At 34.8% G+C, this 22,910-nt stretch overlaps 2 protein-coding genes across 2 annotated transcripts; one reads left to right on the forward strand and one right to left on the reverse strand.

Annotated features, from left to right (window-relative positions):
• The first annotated feature begins 6,003 nt into the window (after positions 1–6,003).
• On the forward strand, positions 6,004–7,901 carry LOC141697366 (CASP-like protein 1E2). Its single transcript, XM_074501691.1, has 2 exons — positions 6,004–6,388; positions 7,402–7,901. Exons 1-2 carry the CDS (start codon positions 6,126–6,128, stop codon positions 7,736–7,738), a joined length of 600 nt encoding a protein of 199 aa, XP_074357792.1. The 5' UTR covers positions 6,004–6,125; the 3' UTR covers positions 7,739–7,901.
• Positions 7,902–7,942: 41 nt separating this feature from the next.
• Positions 7,943–12,704, reverse strand: LOC141697365 (uncharacterized). Its single transcript, XM_074501690.1, has 6 exons — positions 12,132–12,704; positions 10,558–11,093; positions 10,286–10,478; positions 8,920–8,984; positions 8,605–8,815; positions 7,943–8,451 (listed from the first exon to the last, which is right to left on the reverse strand). Exons 1-6 carry the CDS (start codon positions 12,354–12,356, stop codon positions 8,089–8,091), a joined length of 1,593 nt encoding a protein of 530 aa, XP_074357791.1. The 5' UTR covers positions 12,357–12,704; the 3' UTR covers positions 7,943–8,088.
• Between the last annotated feature and the right edge of the window lie 10,206 nt (positions 12,705–22,910).

Here is a 22,910-nt window from a genome sequence, read left to right on the forward strand (position 1 = left end):
CCCATCATTTTATCCCTTAATTCCTAAACCCTAATCTAATCCACACCCTATATATACATACACCTATCCTACATATCTCTCACAAAACTTCCTACACTTAAACCCTCTCACAAACATCAAAAATCAGTTCTTACACACTTTTATTCACGAATCAATGGCACCCAAGAGAGCACGCACTATTGACAGCAGCAGCACAGTTCCTACTGCTGATTCATCGAGGGGTACTGCTGCAAGACCTCGGTTAATTGACAGAGCTGCGGAGGAGGAGTACACTAGGCTGTTGGGGAAGCCGATTCTGAAAGAGAGGGGGTTTTTACCATCAGGGAGGGATGGTGAGTTGTTGCCCATGATTGCAGAGAAGGGGTGGATAGCTTTTTGTGAGTCACCCGAAGCAGTACCGATGAGCGTTGTTCGCGAGTTCTACGCGAACGCGAAGGCTGAAAAGAATGGGTTTTCTGTAGTCCGTGGGCTAACGGTTGATTATCATCCTGCGGCGATTCGCCGTGTGATTGGACAGCGAGAGAGGAAGCCCGAGGAGGAGAACTGGAATGAAAAGACTGCTGAGGATTTTGACTTGGATTTGATTTGTGCGACTCTCTGTCGACCGGGCACAGTTTGGAACCGCAGTCCAGCCAATAATGAGTATCGTCACTTTCCGGCGATCGCCATGAACAGGTATGCCCGTGCATGGAATGCATTTATATGTGCTAATATTTTGCCTTCTTCACATGCACACGAGGTCACAGTTGAGAGAGCACAGTTGTTGTGGGGAATTCTACATGATGAGTACTATGTGGACCTTGGTGAGTTTATCTACCAAGGAATTCTGAAGTTTTTGAGGGGAGCAAAGCATATGAACATCCCTTATGCATCCACGGTTACGAAGCTATGCCGAGCAGTGGGAGTGAACTGGCCGGCTCATGAGCAGTTACAGTTGCCAGCAGCTCCGATAGATTCTGGCACTCTGAATGGGATGCAGGAGTGGACCGGTGGTGAGCCTGAGGAGCATGGGCTGGGTTATCGTCTTCTAGGAGGACGTCCAGCACGAGGTGCTACTATGGCTAGGCCAGGGCGTGGTGAGGCTGGTTCTTCGAGAGCTCAGGAGGGTGCTGGGATGGGTGATGCCCAGTATAGGAGGCTTTCACGGCGGATGGATGCCATGTATGAGACGCAGAGTAGGTTTGCTCAGGAGCTCACCCTTGCATTAGGGACTGCTTTTCGAGGCCTTGGAGCTGATATCCAGTGGCCAGTTTTTGGTGAGGACTCTGCATACCCGCCGCCTGATACTCCACCCACTGAGGGTGATGATGATGATGACTCCGAGTAGGTATACCCTGTGTTCCTTTCTACTACTTTCACTGAGGACAGTGAAGATTTTTAGTTTGGGGGTGGTAGTTAAGGAATATTGTGTGTGTGTCATTTAGTTGCATATTCATGATAGTTTAGTTCATTTAGTTGCATATTCATGATAGTTTAGTTCATATAGTTGCATAATTTATGCCATATAGTTTTTTTTATGAATGTCATGTAGCTCATGCATTTACTATGATCCCTTTTGCAATGATTTATCGACTGAATTGTGATATTGATGCGAGTGTAGTGATAGCATTAAAGTGATATTAAGTTGTGTAGGTTGATATGCATGCTAGAAACAATTGTAAGTCCAATAAGTCTTAAAGAATGCGTAAGGGCTAGATTGTTGTTATGATTTGGTTGTTTTCAAGGTCAATCTATTTATTATGCTTAGAATTCGATTATAGGTTCTTAGTGATAAAAACATGAAAAAGAAAAATTTTTGGAGAAAAAAATATGGAAGTTGTTGCTAGTTGTGGCTAGGCGTCAAATGGCTAGTAGCCGGCTCGCTTATGTTGCGAGTAGTCTAGGGTTGAGTAAGATGGAGCGAAACGCACTTGCTCAGAAGTTATTAAAAAAAAAAAATTGCATAATTGATCAAGAGTGGGCTCTTTGGTATTCGAGTTATTAAGTTCTTAGGGGACTTTGTGCCTAGTGACCTAAGGCTTTTAGAGTCTGGGATCCGCTAACCTAACGCTCGTTACATGGATACCATTGTATAAGTCTTTTGTGGACCTCACTCATTGCACGGTCAAATAAGCATTTGAGTTGTAAATAAAAAGCACGATTCCGTAGTAAGCTCCAGAGTTCTTGTAGTGTTGTATATCACTTTGTGCCTAGAAATTTTTATTCTTTGTATAATCGTAGGATTGCCTTGAAGATAGTCTAGTCATAGTAATTGGTCTAGTTCCGAAGCATATCTGTTAAGCATTTGCACACACCACGTTTCTGGCTGTATGTCCGTTTGCATGAGTTTATTGATCTTTAGTTGTCTAACTGCATTCGTTGAGATGTAACAATTTGGTTGGTTAATTATAGTAAGGGGATCGTTGCATTTTCATATAGATTGCATTCATGCATATTTGTATTTGTTTTTGAGTCTGTGACGCTTGAGGACAAGCATCGATTTAAGTTTGGGGGTGTGATAAGTGGCATTTTACACCACTTAGAACGTCTTAAAATGGCTTAAATTGGTGTCTTGAAATCAAGTATTTTGTGTATTTGATGCGTTTTTCTAGTGTTTATGCATTTCAGGGTAATAGTTGCATTTCGGGGGAGGAATCATCAAGAATAAGCCTTGGCATGTGTTCACCATTGCGAGAGGAAAGGAATGGGCAGATTACGGCGAAGAAACGGAGCAAGCTTGGAATTTTTCCAGTAGGGTCCTGCGCGCCCGCGCAGCAATGCTGAGCGGCTGCGCAGCAGCCTGCGCGCCCGCGCAGATATGCTGAGCGGCCGCGCAAGGTCGGGGAAAAAGCTGAATTATTTTAGACTTCTACTTCTGTGTGGCTTCCAACTTCTATGTAATCTGAGTTTTATGGGACTATTATATAGGTAGATTTGAGACGTTTTCATAGAGAGTATTAAGGAGATTATGTTTTAGATTGTGTTTTACGCAAGAAGCGAAGGAGATAAGGAAGAAGACCGATTTAGCACACCGCAACGAAGAGGAAGCATATATTCTTGTGATTCTTGTTTCGTTGTAACGTTGGATGCTAGTTTTCTTGCTTTGACTTATTTACTCTTGTGACGTACTCTGTTTTAATATAATTAGTGTAGTTATTATTTTCTTGTGTTGTTTGTCATGATTTCATATGAACCCATGATGGCGATAAGTTCTATTATGGGCTAATCGTGATCATGGGGTTACAACGGATTTATTATGAAATTCTTTAGTTAATTGTTTAATACTTTAGTGTGTGATGATTGCATGATATCTAGTATTGGTTGTGCGTATTTGTCTTATGTGCGTCGCGAACATATAAGATAGGGTGTTAATCTCTTGTGAAGCGACGGTGGATCTTGAGATTTAGAACTTGCCATGCTAGCATAGGTTCATGTACGTTGTACATGATTAGTGGGTAACTCTAACAGTTTTATTTGCCCTATGTAATCAAAAGAAATAACTTGTGCTTAAATCGTTGTGTTGTCAATTTCTGTAGACATATAGGAACTCAACATAATTGATGACTATTCAACTTCTATCTTAATTGTGGATGTTTGGTAGAATGGTATTAGTACAATGAAAGTTGGCTTTTATCAGTTTTGTGTTATTCGATTAATATCATCACTGTCACATGCTAAAGGTAATAACAATGGCTATAGAAGGAAGTAATAATGAAGTTGTGATCTCATGAGTGTTTTATTATTGATAATTTGAAGTGTTAGTTAAGTGGTTAATTAAGTAGTTAATTATAGTTAATATTTGATCAACAATTTTAAGTGTTATTATCTTAACATTGAGAAGTAATCATACATTGGTGAGTGAGTTTAATTAGACAATAAATTAGTCTGAGTCTCTGAGGGAACGAACTAGAAAGTATTCTATATTACTTGCGAACGCGTATACTTGCGTGAATATTAGCGCGTGTTTTCGCCCTAACAGGCGGGTAGTTGTATAGATTCAAAAATCGGCTCAAATTCCAAAAAAAACCCATAAATCGCTGCAAATAAAAGCTCGTGGGACCTGATTCAAAACAAAATCTAAAGATTTCTAACTCCATGAGGGGACTATTGTTAGGGCCCAGACTCAATATTAGGCCCAACAAGCTAATAAGGCCCGGTTGACTCTCCTATAAATAAGAGGGAGTATTACTTGTAAAGTGGTTGGCAATTTAGACTCGGGGAGATACTTAGGTTCAACAGCAATCACCTTATACAACAAATTACTTAGACTTACAGGTCGCACGTCCCTTACCTTCTCAGTATGAGCCATCATCTTCGGGATACTTGAAATATTTGTATGGTTAAGATCACCTGGCATTTGATCAGTTCGAAAAAATTTCTTGAACAAAATGGAAAGTGGAAGACAAGAATGGATTGTGGTAAAAAAAAGAGTTGTTATACAGTGGTTGAGCTCTTGTAGATCAGGAGTTCGACTCGTGACGTGTTCGTGTGTTATCAGTTAAAAAGAAAAAAAAGAGTTGCGATACAGTCCGAGTAGCTTTTGAAGAAGCCATTAAAAGCAAAGCATTTGGATTTGTATAGGTGAAAGTCGAAACAAGTTTATTTCAGTGTTTGCGCCTAAATCTCTATGGTACTAACCACCTTTGTCTGTGTCAACAAATTGGCACGAGCTAGTGAACAAATTAGGTTAATACCTAGAAGCTAATCCTCTCAAACCTGCACTTTCAACCCACTGATCATGGTTGTCTTGTAGCCTTACGAACGTATTCCTCCAATTTGTATTACTTGCACAAGTATATGCAATTTATATCATTCTTTTTCATCATTTTACTTGTCTCATCGTCCACATTAAATATTGTTGGACTTGCTAAGCATGCCTAACTCCACATTAGTATGATATTGTCCGCTTTGGGCTGAGCCCGCACGGGTTTGTTTTTGGGCATCTCCCGAAAAGCCTCATACTAATTGGAGTTATCTGACTGCTTATATTCTAGCAAACTGCCCCTCTCACAAACGATGTGGGACAACTCCTAACAATCTCCCCCTTCACACATCGGGCCCGACACCTGTCGATTCTGCCTACTTCAGTGTGAACAGACTCCCCCTCGACCCATACTGAAAGTCTATCTGGCTATCTGCTCCCCCTAGGTCCATACTGGAAGGCACATCTGCCTTTTTCTAGGTCCATTCTGGAGCCCACGTGAGATTGTTATGGACCGTCTCAACCTGAAGCTCTGATACCACTTGTTGGATTTGCTAAACATGTCTAACTCCACATTAGTATGATATTGTCCGCTTTGGGCTGAGCCCGCACGGGTTTGTTTTTGGGCATCTCCCAAAACGGGTTTGTTTTTGGGCATCTCCCAAAAGGCCTCATACTAATTGGAGTTATCTGACTGCTTATATTCTAGCAAACTGCCCCTCTCACAAACGATGTGGGACAACTCCTAACAAATATCATACTTCAAAATGGTTTACCATCCACTAGTTGTCCCTGCTATGTCATTGACACTGATTTTCTTTGTGCAGGAAAAAGTCACTCCCCGAGAAGCCATACTGAAACTCTGGGAGTGGAAAGGCTGTCGAGTTTTCCATGAATGACCAAATTCTTTCCTCTGTAGTGACCAAATTTACAGGTTTCCCCGATCTTTTATATGACCCAATTTTTCACACCAAGTAGCAAAGTTTGGGAGCCCTGTTACTGCACTCGATGTAAATGTGTCCAGATGGTGGTATTAGTTTATACTAGCAGTTTTGAAGTTGCTTCAGAAATAGGTAACAGGAGGGGCAGGTGTCAATTGGCAGTCAACTTCGAATTAAATTTAACATCAGATAGAAATTTAAGTACTGGTAGCTTATGACCTAGGCAAGTGATCAGTTTATAGCAAATAAGACTGTAACAGGATACTAGCTCCACTCCCTTATTATGTGTACATATATTGAGTGCATAAAGAGACGTTTAACAGTATTTAAGGTTAAAATTGGTATGAGTAATAGTGTACGCGACTTTAAATTATAAATTAACTTGAAAAGAAATAGTCTTCCATATATTAATAACTCCAATGTATATTTCCATCCGCTGAGCAGTTGATATCAATTGTGGTCTCTCTCTCGCTCTCAAAACCCTCAAACACAAGGTTACTAACATGGAAGATGGAGCACAAACAAGTGTCGAAGATGGTGTTGTGAAGCAAGAAGAAAATGGAAACAAGGGGAAGATATTACATAAGATGGAGGGTTGTGAAATGATGATAGTGAGGTTTATGGGAGTGGTATTGAGTTTAGCAGCAGCAGTGGTGGCTGGAGTAGATGAAGAAAGCAGTGTCATATCTCTTGCTACACTTGCTCCTTGTCTCCCTCCTTTGGATCTCTCTGTCACTGCTAAGTGGCACTACTTGTCTTCCACTGTGTTAGTAACTTCTCCTTCTCCAACTCTCTCCTTTTTCCTTGCCATTCTTTCCAGTATCAATCTTACTCTATTTTCTCAGTTTCATGTTCTGTTCCAAGATCAGACACTTAACTGCACTTCTAACATAACCCTTATGCACTTCCAAAAATTTGTCGAACAATAGATAGAAGATGTTCAGAACAGTAGTTCTTAAGGTTTTCCGGTTCTCATTTGAACGCGAGCTTATATATACCGTTCCAGAGTGAAAGTTGATATTTCCACAGAACGTTAAGTTATATATTCTTCTAGATTAAAGCTTAATGACAAACATTGTTGTGGTCCAGAACAACTGGAGCTAGGTTGCAACCCTGCAGTGGTATCATTGCAGAGTAACTTTTGATTTCAAACAAACTTATAAGCTCAAATTCTAGAAATCCATATAATATCGATATTTTCCTTGATATGTTTATTCAAACATTTTTTTAAGTGCCTGTATCAAGAAGTCGTCAAAACTCATCATCAAGTTTGGCCTTATTGGCAACAACATACCCGTACAAATAATCGCATTCCTCATCGAATTTATTGAAAAATCATCATGATAACTATTTTTAGTCGTTTGTTTTGTGTTTGTCTGAATTCAAAATGAGGTAATATCAATATAAATGAGCCTGAACCCCCAACTATATGATACGAACATATTAATGTAACATTACTATAGACGTTGGCCCCCAATCTCCATGCCAACGTCAATATATAACATATTAGGAAACTACAAATAATTGAACTGGTGAGGTATATATATCCAGAGGAGGTAGAAGGCCGCGCTGTGGTGAGGCCACCATGTCCGAAAATCGAATTTTCTTAGGCCCCTCAAGCCTCAAGGTGCAAAGAGAACCTTTGACAACTTTGTATATTCGAACTTCTTTACAATTTGTTAGAACAACTTTGTATGCACAGCCATTTGCAGTAATCTTTTTATTAAAACTATCAATTTTTTCTTGGAATTTATGATCAAATTTCACGTTACATTGCAGCTACTTGGTAGTGGCAAATGCCATAGCATGCACATACGCAGCAGCATCACTCCTACTCTGCTTTGTAACCTGGCATAGTAAACGCTACACTACAACATTGCCACTACTTATATTGGACCTAATAATGGTAGCTCTGCTCTTCTCCGCTAATGGAGCTGCCATGGGGGTTGGTCTTATTGCCCTTTACGGAAATTCTCATACACATTGGCACAAACTCTGCTACTTGTTTCACAAGTATTGCATTTACGGTGCAGCTTCAATTGTCATATCACTGCTCGGGTCTTTGGTGTTTCTTTGCCTTGTGGTGCTTGCAGCTCTAAAGCTGAATAGGAAATAATTTCTGCAAGGACAGCAATGTATGTGCATGATAATCATATGTTTATCATTCTGATTATGTTGTGGTTTCGTTTTCTTAGTGTTGTAACCTTCTAATTAACACTCACAGTTATATGTACCGCCTGGTAGTCAGTAGTGTAATTGTATCCGGTGCAGTTAATATCTCTCTCGATTAGCAGCAATGTATGAATACTGACAGGTAATATGGAGCCAGCAATATGTAATTCAGTGTCATTTTGTCATCTCTATGGGTGCCACTCTTCTGTTTATATAATCAACATAAAGAAGGGCAAAGAGAACAAAACTAATGAGTTGAAATTTGATCTCAACACAATCTATACAATGTTTCCACTAAAATTTTACTTTTCTAACATCCCCACTACCTTCCCACACTTCCACTTGCTTTCTTACACTTTGTTGCTTATCTTTAATTCCATGAACTTCATTTCGACTATATGGAGGAGCCAAAATACAAGGACTTGAATCAGAAGGATTTTTTACCATCGATTCAATCTTAAGCCTCTTACTAACGTCTTCATGTTCATTGCAAGCCATTGTTTCTGAGCATACCTCAATGGCTTTTGGCGGAATTGTTGGTTTATACTTCATCAGCTTTGCGTATTCATTCAATGTATGAAACATGTAATCATATACATATTTCATCTTTAGTCCCTCTTGGATAAAGTCGCTTCCTGCTTTTCCAATTATTTGAGCCTGGCATTTTAAGGAAATCGAATTAATAGAAATAAATTCAGGACCTAGAAACCAGAACAAACATATTTCGTAAATTTGATAAGTTGAGGATGAACTTCATAACCAGAGTTTTAGAGATTGACTACAAGTGAAGATTTATATATATATTTTTACCTTCTTTTGATGTGAATTTCCCCAATCAACAGCAAATTTAACTGATCTGCACTTGTTATTGTTATTTACTGGCCAGTAATGAACCAGCGGTTGTAAACTTCTAGTGAAGAAATCATAGAACTGTGGCTTAACTAGAAGAGCCATGGAATCACAAGCTAGAATATATTTTTCACTGACAGACCATGCTCTCCCTTCAATATAAATCTTGTATCTACACAAACACAAAAGCAATGATTTTTAAGAAAACAAATTCGGAAAAATGAACATTAAAACAGGACCCAATTTTATAGCCTGAGTAACGATCTAATCACCAACCTATGAGTGCATTGGTTTGCCAAGTTTGTTTGTTTGAACCCTTTCTTTGACTCATCACCCCAGTTCTGCAATATTGAAATGTATAATGTCACATGCTAACACTTCAAACAGAGTTTGTATCGTAACCGGTTGGCTAGTTGATGCATACAATAAAGTATTGACAGATAATGAACATTTTTGCACGTTCTGTTCATCTATGTAATGAATCTATTAGGAGTCGAATATGTTAAACACTTTGCTAACTTGCTTTGTTCTACTGTAGGGACACTTGGGTCGTATGCCGAGTCCCCTTATTGGATTCTCTGACACACGTATTCCCGTATTGCATACACGGATTCTTCCACGATACTAGTCTGAAATTTTATCTTCAAAAATTGTAGTCAAAATCTATTTTAGCAAGTTACAATCACAAAATTAAGTATTCATGTCTATTAGTACTACAAAAGTAATGATTAACGTATCCAATTTTGCATGAACTAAAAGCTTTTAATTGAATTTTTGTGATTTAGATTCAATAAATGATGTATTTGATTCATTTTTCATGCAAGTATTTGTTTTGTTAGTAGATTTTATTATGTTTAACATGAAATATATAAGAATTTTTGTGTTTATTTTTCCCGTGTCCCCGCACCCCTATCCCCATATTATTATATTTGTTGAATTCTCGTATTCCCGCACTACCGCACTACGCACTCGCACTCCCACACCCGTGTCCTTGCTTCCTAGGTTCTACACATAGAAATAGAATAGTTTTATAGCACTGAGAATCTACTTATGATCTGTCACGACACAGACTCATCTGTTAAAACAAGATTTTCCAATCACAATTTTACAGGTTCGTCAAATTTGTTTTCAGTTTATTTCACAAAGTTGTTAAAATACACCGATATTTCCTAGGGTGTCAGCTCACTTAAGTTGCAACATAAGTTCCGCGGATAATAGGTGCAGAAAGGTGGAGCACATAAAAAACTGATCCTTTATGCCAATAGTAAGTGTAGAGAAGACAGGGTTTGTTTTCAAATATAATTTGTTATGGAAGATGGAATACTTTTGTAAGATGAGACAAAGTTTGTTACTTCTGTTCTGCAAACAGGCTATATGTAGCCCATTATTTTATTAAATTCGATACAGATATTCAGTGATCCAGCATCTAAGTTTTTAAAGTATAATCTGTTTCATTCAGTTCAATAACAATACGTAACAAAACAACGATTTAATAAGTTCAGATATCTGGGCAGACTTGTCTGAACGTTATGGTCTCATTATTAAACGATGCAGAGGTATCTTAATATTCTTGATTAGTTTCTGAACTCGTCATCACTTCAAATTTTTCGAAAAATAATTAATAAGAGAAACGAGTAGTTACCACTTGATATAGTCGAGCATTCCAGTCATTCTTGTCAGTGACATTGCATTTCATCAGCTCTACTCTGTTTTTGCTAACCCATGCATTCCCTTTCCAATACGCATAAGGTTTTCTTTTCCTCCATTTCGTATTCTTGTTGCTGATTTTCATCTCATTTCTGAGAGACGCCCATGGTCTTATATTCAGCTCAGGCCTGACAATTAATATGTTGTTTCATTAGTATAAAAACATATTTAGTTATCAAATATAATGTAACGAAAATGTTATCGTACCAGCCCCAGAATGACCAATCAGGAAAAACCAAATCCAAAGTTGAGTCGTCGCCACAATAATGAAACAATGGGGGTGGAATAGATGCATTCACTCCCATGTAATCTCTCATAGGGATCACTGGAGTGTCACCGCATTGGAACATGAAATCAAGGTCTGGTAATTTACCTGGATAAAGCTTTAGAAGTTGCAGTATTCCCCAAATTGTAAACACGTCTCTTGTTTGAAAAACATCTCTATATTTCTCCATATACAATTTTCCATCAACTATAATAATTCTTAGACTGGCCTTATGAATTCCACTTTCTACAATCTCTTTTGTTATTCCAGTCCTTTTCCATGATCTTAAATCTTCGTAAATCCACCTGAAATACTCGGGACATTGTTGAGCAGAAGAATCATCGGTGGTGAATGATATTGGATTATTAGCTGGACATGTTTGTGTAACGTTCCCTGCAGTGCACTGAAGTTGATATGCAGTTTTATGATCTATGGATGTGAGAGATGCTTTTTGTAAAGGTGCACCTGTAAAAATGGACTGCGAAAAGTGAACACTGTTAAGAAAATGTGTTAAACTTGTTAGCTTAATTATTATCAGATACTCTGTTAACTAGATGTCGAAAATTTGGATTATAGGGAGTCTACGGATACTATAATTGTACGCGGTTTAAAAATTCATTATTAACAAAAATTTAAATGTAATTTAAAATTTAAACATAAGAATCCTGTATAAAGAAAGCATTATTCGAAATTAACATAATGATCAGTTAAAATAAATTGTATAGTGCTAACTACCAAGAAAGTTCAGAGAAAGATCCTATAAACACAGCAAGGTTATTCACATGCTAAATCCATCTAGTGCGGATCTACTCATAAAACAAAGCATGATTTTGTCTAATTGTGCATTTAAATACTACCATTAAGGACTAATGGGAGTTACTAATGGTGCTTTGGCGATTCAACCTTAAATGATTAAAAGACCATGATTCTCTTTAATTGATCTGATTCCATCCAAATATTTCTTACTTTGCAATAATATATCCTTAATATGTAATCTGCTTTGCAATTCCATATTTCCATAAAAGAATCCCCTCTTCAAGACTTTCTGTATTAGATAAATGAATTGTCTTACACATTTAGTTATAAAATATATGTATAATGCAATTTAAGAAAGTCATATAATGCAGTAAATAATCTCTGTTATCCTACAAGGAAAAACGAGGTCCGTCTACATCCTACCCTCCGCTTATCCTAGGAAAACTTATGCCTACATTCTTTTGGGAGAATAAGGAATATACTCATGATGGAGCAATAGTCTCAGTTACTGGATACATAGGATTCTGGACTTAATCAAAAACAAATGGAGGAGATCATGTTCAGCTGAAGCCATATGAACAAATACATATCATATAAAATAACACTCACTTCTCATCTATATCAAATTCAAAGTGTATTTTAGCATACATACAACTTAAATTTACAATCACAGATATATAATGTTCGCACACAAACATGAAGATATCTGGTTCGGAAATAATGGCACAACAAACAAACAGAACAGAGATTAATAACTTACAATATGAAGCCATTGAGTAGCGAAAAAGGCTCCGAAAAACATAACCATACAAAAAAGAACGGCACTTTGAAAAGCTCCAATCTTGAATTTTCGAACCATTACTTTGGAGTAAAATGATTGAGCTTCATCCCACAAAAACTTAAGCTTGTAAGTAGCTGCATCATAAATCTCATCCCTCTCCTCAACCATGCCTTTCTCGCTGTCGAGTCGGAGCGTTTCCTTCATGGTATACTACTGCCTCAAGTCACCGGAAAAATGGGGAGATTTTCAAGGAGAGAAAAAGAGAGTGTGGGGGGAGAAGTTCTTTATGACTTACCAATACAAACTAAACTCCTGTACTTCTAGTTGACCTATCTATCTACATGCATAAAGCACACGGCATATTTGCTGTAACTCTATAGGAAAACAGTGTGAGAACTCTAGGGCTTCATCATGTAAAGGTGAAGGGTTGATCATATATCAAAACTCACTGGGGGATGCATTTGTTTATCAACATGTTTATTGTTTTATAAATCATCCTGGATTAATAATTTAAGGACTCTTAATAAAAAGTCACATTAGACTATTCTACGGAGTGCCAGGAAACCTCCTATTTATATATGACATGGAGTTTATTTTAGGAGCGTGTTATACGCACATGAAGCACTATATATTAAATGAAACCTAAGTCCACGCACACACAGACACAGACACAGACACAGACACGGTGCGTGCTAACTCTTAATAAGTTATTGGTTAATATATTGACAAATACTCCTAGTTAATTACATATTTATAATAATTTTGTGTCGCATGATGATTGCTTATGCTTTTATACTAATTTTTCAACTTTTTAATATTATGTAATTTTTTTAGTTAATTTGAATTTTTCAGTTTTTTTATATTTAACGATGATTTTTAAGTTTAATACCAAGCAAAGAAATTGTGCCCGTTTGGGTAATTTTGAAATAAGTAACTTATGATTTAAAGTGAATAAGTGAGTAATAAGTGATAAGTTAATAAATACTTATAAGTTATATAAGTGTTTGGATAATTTAACTTATAAGTCAAAATTGTTTTATTTAAATGAATTAAAATAAATAATTTTTATATATAATTATCTTAATTTTTATATTTTAAATTATATTAACATTTAAAAAAATATATTCTAAAATTAAAATTGATAAAAAAACGAAAAATCAAAAATAAGTTGTGAAAAAGTACGTCGTTACCAACATTCAACTTATCAGCATATAAGTTGTAAATTCAACTTATAAGTCGGGTCGACAAACGCTCGTAAATAAGCGGTTACGGACTTATAAGCCAATAAACCCACTTAACGGAATTGCCAAACGTACCCATTGATTGTACAATCTTTTCGCAAGTTTCTCATTATTAACTTGTGTGATTATTTGGTTGCTATTTTTTCATCATAAACTAGTGTAAATATATTCAAATATTATCTTAAACAAATTTATATCTATACATAAATAAATTTTAAATATAATAAAATAAATATTTTTTATCATAGAGTTCGATTTTAATTTATTCCGATAATTTTGTGATTAGATATTTATTTTAAGGTATATGATCCTAATTAATAAAAAAAATTAAAATTATATTATTATAACAAAAATATTCGAAATTTGTTTGTAAAGATATGTATCGAGTCACTTCCGGGCCAGGAAGTACTATCCCCGCCCCTCATCCCCGAACACACCTTTAATCCTAAACGGGAATTCCTATTTATTACCGATCGTGGAAGGAATAGGGATTGCCACAGGCATGCAGGGAATAAATAAAAATAATAATTTTGTATTTTAATATATTTTTAAAATAAAAAATAGTCTACTAATTCGTAATTCATAATATATATATAAAAACATTAATAATATCTCATATTTTTAATATCAAATTGTAAGTCATATGTCATAGACCTATTTGTATATTCGAGGATTCAACTCAACTCAAATAAGAATGTAATAAGTAAATAGTGGATCGACCGTCAGAGAGATCTCGCAAAGTAATATCTGTCAAAGGATTCAAAAACAAGGTTCATCTACAGACTCGAGGAGTTAATTCACTGGAAGAAGTTCAAGAAGTTGATCATGCCTCAGTGATATAAATCAAGATCGTGGATTTAATCAAGTGACAGAGATCTCGTCAGAGTATCATTAATTACAAGGATTAAATCTGAAGAAAATCAGAGTGTCAAAGTCAAGACATGAAGAAACGTCACGGAAGTTAGTCACTCATGAACCAGACAGTACATCGAGTGTCAACATTGAAGTGGTGGAATTGGTTCATAATTCTCAGTGATTTTCAGAAGATATTCAGAAGAATGGATGATGTTCAGGGTTAGTATTAATTCTCTATTAATTAATTAAGTCATATAATTTAATTAAGAAAATAAATTATATCTGCAAAGATTAATTTATTGATTAATTAAATTAATTGATTAATTAATTCAGAATTAATTCTAGGAATTTTCAGAATTTTAATTGGTTAAAATCTGTTTTAATTCTAAAAAGACAACCGATTGTACTAGTATGACAATCGGTATGACAATTGATAGTCATACCGAAAGTCATGCTAATTCATTTAATTGTCTTGTTAGAATTTTTATTAGATTAAAAATCTGTTATTAATCTTTGCAAGACAATCTGAATTGTACTTATGTGACAATCGGTATGACAATCAATTGTCATACCGAAAGTCATGCCAGTTCAAATAGATTGTCCTGCCGAAAGTCATACCAGTTCATTCATCTCGGCTGTTTGATAAAAGAAGCAGAAGACTTTTTGTATCATAATCAATCAACACAGCAACCAATACAGAACAAGAGAGAACACAGCAGAAAACAAAAGAAAAATATTTCATCATTCATCTGCTTATTCAAGATCAATATTCTAGTTTGTTAATGTTAAATCCAAACCACTAGAATTATTTATCTTGTTCTTGTATATCAATCTAGCGGATCAAAATCCCTAGAACTTAATCTCAAATCGCGTTTAGCATTTGATTCTAATTATTGCAAAAATAGAAAAAGTTCATGTCGAATTTATTCTAGATTTGTGATAATTGATTTGAGATTAATACCTTGTAATCGATACAGTTGTTGTAACACCTTTCAAGTTTAATAATATTTTTATTTAACTTGAATTTTGTTTCACATTTTTTATTCCGCATTTAATTCGATTATTCGGTGCTGTTTGTATTCAACCCCCCCTTCTACAAACACATTGGGACCCAACAATTGGTATCAGAGCCTTCTGATTAACGAACAAATCAAGATCCTAGACTTTTGTGATTTTTCAACTCCTTGAATTTTTATTTATTCAAAAATTCATAATGACTTCACATAAAGTTGGAACCGTTAAAATTCCACAATTTGATAAAGAGAATTATATCATGTGGAAGAAGAAGATGCTATTATTTTTACAAGTTGCAAATCCCAAATATTCAAACTTGTTAAAGAAGGGTATAAAAACTCCGATGGTTATTGAACCGGAGGTAATAATAGATGGTGTGGTGACTACTGAAGCTAGAACCTATCCAAAAGAGCCTGAAGATTTTACTCCTGCTGAGAAGGAAGAAGCCTCCTTGGATGCCAGCCTTCAATTAATATTAATTGATTCCCTTGATCCCTTGATGAACAGACATGTGATGAACTGTAAAAATTCCAAACACATGTGGGAAACTATTGAGGTGATTAATGAAGGCACAGAGGAAGTTAGGGAGAACAAGTTGGAAATCCTAACCTCTGAATATGAACATTTCAAATCAAATCCAGGAGAAGGAATTACTGAAGTGTTTGAGAGGTACAATGCGTTGATCAACAACCTGAACATCAATGGAAAGTATTATTCAATCAGGGAGGTCAACAAAAAGTTCCTTTTAACACTGCCAGCTCATCTTGAACATAGAATCACTGCCATTAGAGAAGCTAGAGATCTGAGTGAGATTTCTTTGGACAGGCTCTATGGAGTGTTAAAAACCTATGAGTTGGAGCAGATTCAACAGAAGGAAGTCTACGGGAAGGATAGAATGGTCAGCACATCTACTGCACTTGTAGCTGAAGGTCAACAACAACAGCAATCTCAACAATTGGAGAGAATGGTACAGTATTCCAAGGCTGAGGAAAATATGTTAGTAGCAGAATATGATCCTCCTACTACAAATCAATCAAGTGATGATTTTTATTCCTTGGAAGAGCTGGAGCAATTGGAAGACGAGTCAATGGCCCAAATTGTCAAGAGATTCTCCCATATCAGATTCAAGAAGAATCCCAAGCTTAAGTACAAGTCCAACTACAACAAATTCCAGAAAGGTGGATCTTCATCCTCTAACACCAGCAGTGGTGGATACAAAACAGGGATGGTTGATCGGAGCACCATTAGATGCTATAACTGCAATGAGTTGGGACACTTTGCCACAGAATGTAGAAAGCCAAAGCAAGTAAGAAAGAACTCTGAAAGGGCTTATCTGGCAAAGGGAAGAAGCTGGGATGATACTGACAGTGAAGATGAAGATGAAGGAAATCTTGCTCTTATGGCTATTGATGGAAAAGCTTCATCGTCAAGAATAGAGGGCAGTATACAGGTGTAACCGGTAGTGTGGATTCTTGACAAGTGGATCATCAAGACATATGACCGGAGATAGAGCCCTGCTATCAAATGTGGTTGAGAAAGCTGGCCCCCTGGTTACCTTTGGAGATAACAGCAAAGGTTTATCTGAGGGATATGGCTGTTTGCAAGCTGGGAATGTTATCATTGTAATTTTGTATATTGTGCTAGGTTATTATCAGGAAGCAGTATCTAACATATAGCACCAGTGACGAGACTTGAGAATATTACGACATATCAGACACCTGCTGCACATTACACTTGGAATTGTACTCTAGTAAGATGTGTACAAGTGTACTCCTGATTGGTAAGTCAAAAGAGGAAGTCAATGCACCACAGTTCATGGACTTTGCAGCTGCAGATCTATTGGACTATGCAATTTCTTCTTCACAATCTCACTTCAGGTTGGTATGAACTAGTATACTGCTCAAGCAATCGTCAAGAACATGGTATGGCACTCTAACAGAAGTTATAATTTTATATGAATAAGTAGAGTCGTCATATTTATAACTATCTTATCACTAAGCACAATCATATTGTTTTATATGTGCAGTGGTATATTGATTATGCAACATAACAATTAGTATCTAAAGTACTTGACAAGTATCGGTCAATGATATGTTGTTAACATTATGTTGCAGATATTTGTAAGCTTTTGACATGAATGAGAATTACTTAGACTTTACCCTAAGTGATCAATGTTTTATCAAAAACTCATTCATATTGAAAAACAAAAATTAAACTTCTTTCTACATTAGTGATTTCTTATTTCATGTAAAATCTTTTGAAATCACTATTGTAAATCATTTTCTCTCTATTACCATATATTCTGTGTTACAGGTTCAGTCTCCAATGACTTTCTTTCATTGACAGTCATGAGGTTGAAAACCCGGAACGTCTATCCCAGAATGTAAAGACAAACACAAAAACAGAACCAACCAACACTCTTTTACCACTAAAAGTAGTATGAATGAGCGTGAGGGAGATAGTGCCTAGTGCACCACATAAGGAAGGTTCTGTAGTCAACCCAGTAGCTCTGTCTCCTACATAGATGAGTAGTATTTAAACCGAGATAACTGCTAGCCCCCATACATCTTCTCAAAAAGATGTAATGACTGAAAAGGCACAAAAACAGTTACTAGATTCATTCTCTCAACAGGGTGAGTCTATTGAATTTTGCCTGTCGGCCAAGGTATCCGATGTAGTGTCACCACTTCAAACATAAACAATTCTTGATGCACAAGGAGAGGTTACACACACAAAGGATGAGTTGACGGAAACAAGAGTTTCGACCATTTTAAGGTCAGATTCGATTGTTCAAGGTTCGTTAGTGGACCAATTGCCTTTACAGGTGTTAGGAGAGGATACTGATCCAAAAGCCATATGTCAGTGGTCAGTGTCTACCTCCCCAGGCTTAAATCCCCTGGATGCATCTGCGGATAGTGGATCTAACATAGGTGCAGATCGGCAACTTGTTGACAATGATTCAGATATTACCTGATAAGTCACAAGGAAGTGTCTTCACAGACATTAAAAGGGAACTTTGATCTTTATGCTAAAATCGTTGGATCATTGTTTACCTTCCCAGAATTCAAATCTGGAACCCTAAAAGGGAAACTAGCAACTTGTAGATTATGACTCAGATTTATCTGACGAGTTTAACAAGGATGGGGATTTGTGAACTCTCATTGCACCACCTGTGACCTCCTTAAGGATGGCTAAGGTGATTTTCCTTGCAGGTACAGCTGGAATATGGAGCTATGAGAGGAGTGATACACTTGTGAGAAAGAGTGTAAACACGAGTGGAGAGAAGAGTGAAACACATGTGAGGTACACTAAAACAGAATCACACACTCACAGTGAGGTAGAAAGAGAAACTACTTGTTATTTCTTTTCCAACCAAGTGAAATATGAGAACTCCTTCAGACGACGGCATACATTCCTTCTTTAAGGGGGAGATAAAAGCTTAAGAAATAGTTTGGAGGATTCCTCAACTAAGGGGGAGAAATAGCAAGGAGGAAGAAAAAGATCCTAAAAATGTACACTACACCACACCATTGTTGTTTCTAACTACGGATCCTATTGTACGGGAGAGGTGGTAAACACAAGGTGATTTCCTAGTAAGGGAAGAAGCAGTTAGGGGAGTACCATTGGTTTTTATCTGCGGATCCTATTGTACGGGAGAGGTGGTAAAACGAAGGTGATCTTCTTTAATCAGTTGATTCTCATAGGGGGAGAAGCAAGAGATATAGGCTTCTCAACAGGAAATGTGGTTGTACAAATGAAGATGGAACTACTTGAAGATATGTTCAGTCTAGAGGAACATCTACTTGGAATCTGGAAAATGTTAAATCTCATCCAGAACTTTTCTGCTATTTACTTTGCATGTATGTTTATATCTTTTTCTTATTTGTTAGTTGAGTTATCCTCTAGGTATTTGTGTGTTATTGTCTAACAAACAAATAGGGGGAGATTGTAAGTCATATGTCATAGACCTATTTGTATATTCGAGGATTCAACTCAACTCAAATAAGAATGTAATAAGTAAATAGTGGATCGACCGTCAGAGAGATCTCGCAAAGTAATATCTGTCAAAGGATTCAAAAACAAGGTTCATCTACAGACTCGAGGAGTTAATTCACTGGAAGAAGTTCAAGAAGTTGATCATGCCTCAGTGATATAAATCAAGATCGTGGATTTAATCAAGTGACAGAGATCTCGTCAGAGTATCATTAATTACAAGGATTAAATCTGAAGAAAATCAGAGTGTCAAAGTCAAGACATGAAGAAACGTCACGGAAGTTAGTCACTCATGAACCAGACAGTACATCGAGTGTCAACATTGAAGTGGTGGAATTGGTTCATAATTCTCAGTGATTTTCAGAAGATATTCAGAAGAATGGATGATGTTCAGGGTTAGTATTAATTCTCTATTAATTAATTAAGTCATATAATTTAATTAAGAAAATAAATTATATCTGCAAAGATTAATTTATTGATTAATTAAATTAATTGATTAATTAATTCAGAATTAATTCTAGGAATTTTCAGAATTTTAATTGGTTAAAATCTGTTTTAATTCTAAAAAGACAACCGATTGTACTAGTATGACAATCGGTATGACAATTGATAGTCATACCGAAAGTCATGCTAATTCATTTAATTGTCTTGTTAGAATTTTTATTAGATTAAAAATCTGTTATTAATCTTTGCAAGACAATCTGAATTGTACTTATGTGACAATCGGTATGACAATCAATTGTCATACCGAAAGTCATGCCAGTTCAAATAGATTGTCCTGCCGAAAGTCATACCAGTTCATTCATCTCGGCTGTTTGATAAAAGAAGCAGAAGACTTTTTGTATCATAATCAATCAACACAGCAACCAATACAGAACAAGAGAGAACACAGCAGAAAACAAAAGAAAAATATTTCATCATTCATCTGCTTATTCAAGATCAATATTCTAGTTTGTTAATGTTAAATCCAAACCACTAGAATTATTTATCTTGTTCTTGTATATCAATCTAGCGGATCAAAATCCCTAGAACTTAATCTCAAATCGCGTTTAGCATTTGATTCTAATTATTGCAAAAATAGAAAAAGTTCATGTCGAATTTATTCTAGATTTGTGATAATTGATTTGAGATTAATACCTTGTAATCGATACAGTTGTTGTAACACCTTTCAAGTTTAATAATATTTTTATTTAACTTGAATTTTATTTCACATTTTTTATTCCGCATTTAATTCGATTATTCGGTGCTGTTTGTATTCAACCCCCCCTTCTACAAACACATTGGGACCCAACACAAATCATATTAAAATTGTTTTATTATGTAAATGAATGACAAATTAAAAATATAAATATGTATATATAATAAAATGTTAAAAATTGATCAATAAAATTATAGATTATTGTAAAATAATTATAATTTTTTAAAAACCATTTATATAAAACTTTATTTAATAAAATATAAATATATATATATATACATCGTCCCGATATGTGTGTGTGTATCGGGGTTGACTAAGAAAATTTATAAATGTGAAATGAGTGAAATAAATTGGAAATGAATATTAGGTGAGTGAAACAAATGTTAGGTGGTGGCATTTTTAAAATTTTATAATAAAATTACAATAACTAAATAAAAAAGAGGCACATAAGTAATATATATCATCATTTTATTTACTCGAAAATTAAAATATTAAAAAATAATTTGCTAAATTGAGAGGATATGAGTTATATAATAAAATTTTATAAAAAACTTAAGATGTAGCAGTGATATGGAATCTTTGATGAGGAGATTTGGAGTTTGATTCTTAGTACATATAATATATTTTTATTTTTAATAAAAATTGTGTGAGTAATGATATTTTTATAATTTTTTAAAATAAAATAGTAAAATTGAAATTTTATAATTATTAAAAATGACTCAATTTAGCCTTAATATTATTTTAATATATAGAAGGAGATTGAATTTTTCCATAAATTTGAAAATAGTCCGCCTATCTGGGCACTTTTATGATTATCTGGATTCAGAATTCCGTACTAATATAATCTGAAAATATAGAAATAGATTATATGATACTTGAGTTTTATTCTTTGTTTAACTGTAGCACAGGGCCTGTAATTCTAATAATTTTTTGATTTAACCGATTAATTGTCTACAAGGTGTTTGATCGATTTAATTTTTAAAATTCGATTAATTCCTTAAAAAATCTTTATCGGGATATGTGTAAATATTTATTGAAGTTAAAATACTTTATCCATTTAAATATGAATAATTATAATATTTATGATATAAACAATATATTTGTTAGTAATTAATCAATATAATTATAAAATACATTAAATTATAATTAATATTAAAATACATTCGGTTTTTACTCCGATTAATCTTTCTAATTCCCAAATTTCAATAAATGCTAAATCGACAGCTCAATCAATTATGTCCGATTCCCAATTTTTATGTATAAACCTAAAAATTAGGTTCAAAATTAATTTTATACTTAATGTAAAAATGGAGAAACATTTGAGATATCATTTATAAAAAGAATCTGATCCAAGCTTAAATAATTCAATACGTGTCAAATTTTTAGTTGTGACTTATTTCATGTATGGGGGGTCTGGGGGATTTTTAAATTTTTGCAAAAGAGTAAATTCTGTGGGGACAAAATTTGTATTGCATACGGTATGAGGTTGGTACCACACCTATTCCAGTCGACTTCTAAACACCTAATTGCTTTCAATCCACTTTTATTTCTGTCATATACCCACAAGTTTGTGCAAGGAGAGTGTTGGACTTTTTTAAGAATTTTAAAAAGGAAACTATGTACCCGGCCCAACTTGGAGGCCCAAAAGGACTGTTGATGCACCAACTAGCAGGATGGCGTAAATGACTTAACAGATATTTTGTTAACAATGTTTTAATTGATTATGGGCCTGTCCGGTATTTTTTAAAATATATAATTAATAGCTTAAATTTGAAAAGTGTTATGTAAGTGATATAAATCCGTAACTTATAAGTTATTTAGGTATTTGGATAATTTTACTTATAAGTTATTGATGTGTTTAATAAATTAAGTTATACTAGCCTATAACTCGTGCAATGCATGGGCGAGCTAGTATTTTTCTTGATAGTTTTCTTTTCTTGTTCGCATAACATTTTTATTATTAAATATTTATTTTTAAATATTATTTCATGTTAAATATAGTATAATATTTTGATAATAGGCTTTTATTCTTTTAAAAAAATTGCTTTAGTTGAAATAAATACATGTATGTAGAATTAGTAGTTTTTGCGATTCTATAATTTAAGTTTTATTTATATAAGTTATTTTCGTATAACATATTTTTACTATTTATATACTTATTTTAAAGTTATAAATAAATTCATATATCGGGTCCCGACTCTTAAAAATGTACATCTTAAAAATTGATATTAGATATGTGTTTTAAATTAGATTTGTTAAATTTATTTTAATTTAAAATATGTTTTAATAATCAATTATTCAAGTAATTAATAATAAATAGACACATCACCCGGTGTAAATATCGACTACCCTATCTGCCAAAACTTTAATATATTGGATACATTTCATTTTGCTTTTAATATTATAGTATAATATATATTTTCATTTACAATTTAAGTTTTTTCATATTTTTTAAAA

Source organism: Apium graveolens, chromosome 11 (assembly GCF_009905375.1).
Source record: "Apium graveolens cultivar Ventura chromosome 11, ASM990537v1, whole genome shotgun sequence".
Lineage (NCBI taxonomy): Eukaryota > Viridiplantae > Streptophyta > Magnoliopsida > Apiales > Apiaceae > Apium > Apium graveolens.

Excerpts from the sequence above, each read along its gene's own strand:
- LOC141697366 (XM_074501691.1), top strand. The coding sequence starts at position 6,126 with ATGGAAGATGGAGCACAAACAAGTGTCGAAGATGGTGTTGTGAAGCAA. Across the intron at positions 6,389-7,401 it reads CACTACTTGTCTTCCACTGT|CTACTTGGTAGTGGCAAATG; the intron begins GTTAGTAACTTC and ends GTTACATTGCAG.
- LOC141697365 (XM_074501690.1), bottom strand. The coding sequence starts at position 12,356 with ATGAAGGAAACGCTCCGACTCGACAGCGAGAAAGGCATGGTTGAGGAG. Across the intron at positions 10,479-10,557 it reads GATTGGTCATTCTGGGGCTG|GCCTGAGCTGAATATAAGAC; the intron begins GTACGATAACAT and ends ATTAATTGTCAG. Across the intron at positions 8,985-10,285 it reads ATGCTCGACTATATCAAGTG|AACTGGGGTGATGAGTCAAA; the intron begins GTAACTACTCGT and ends TCAATATTGCAG.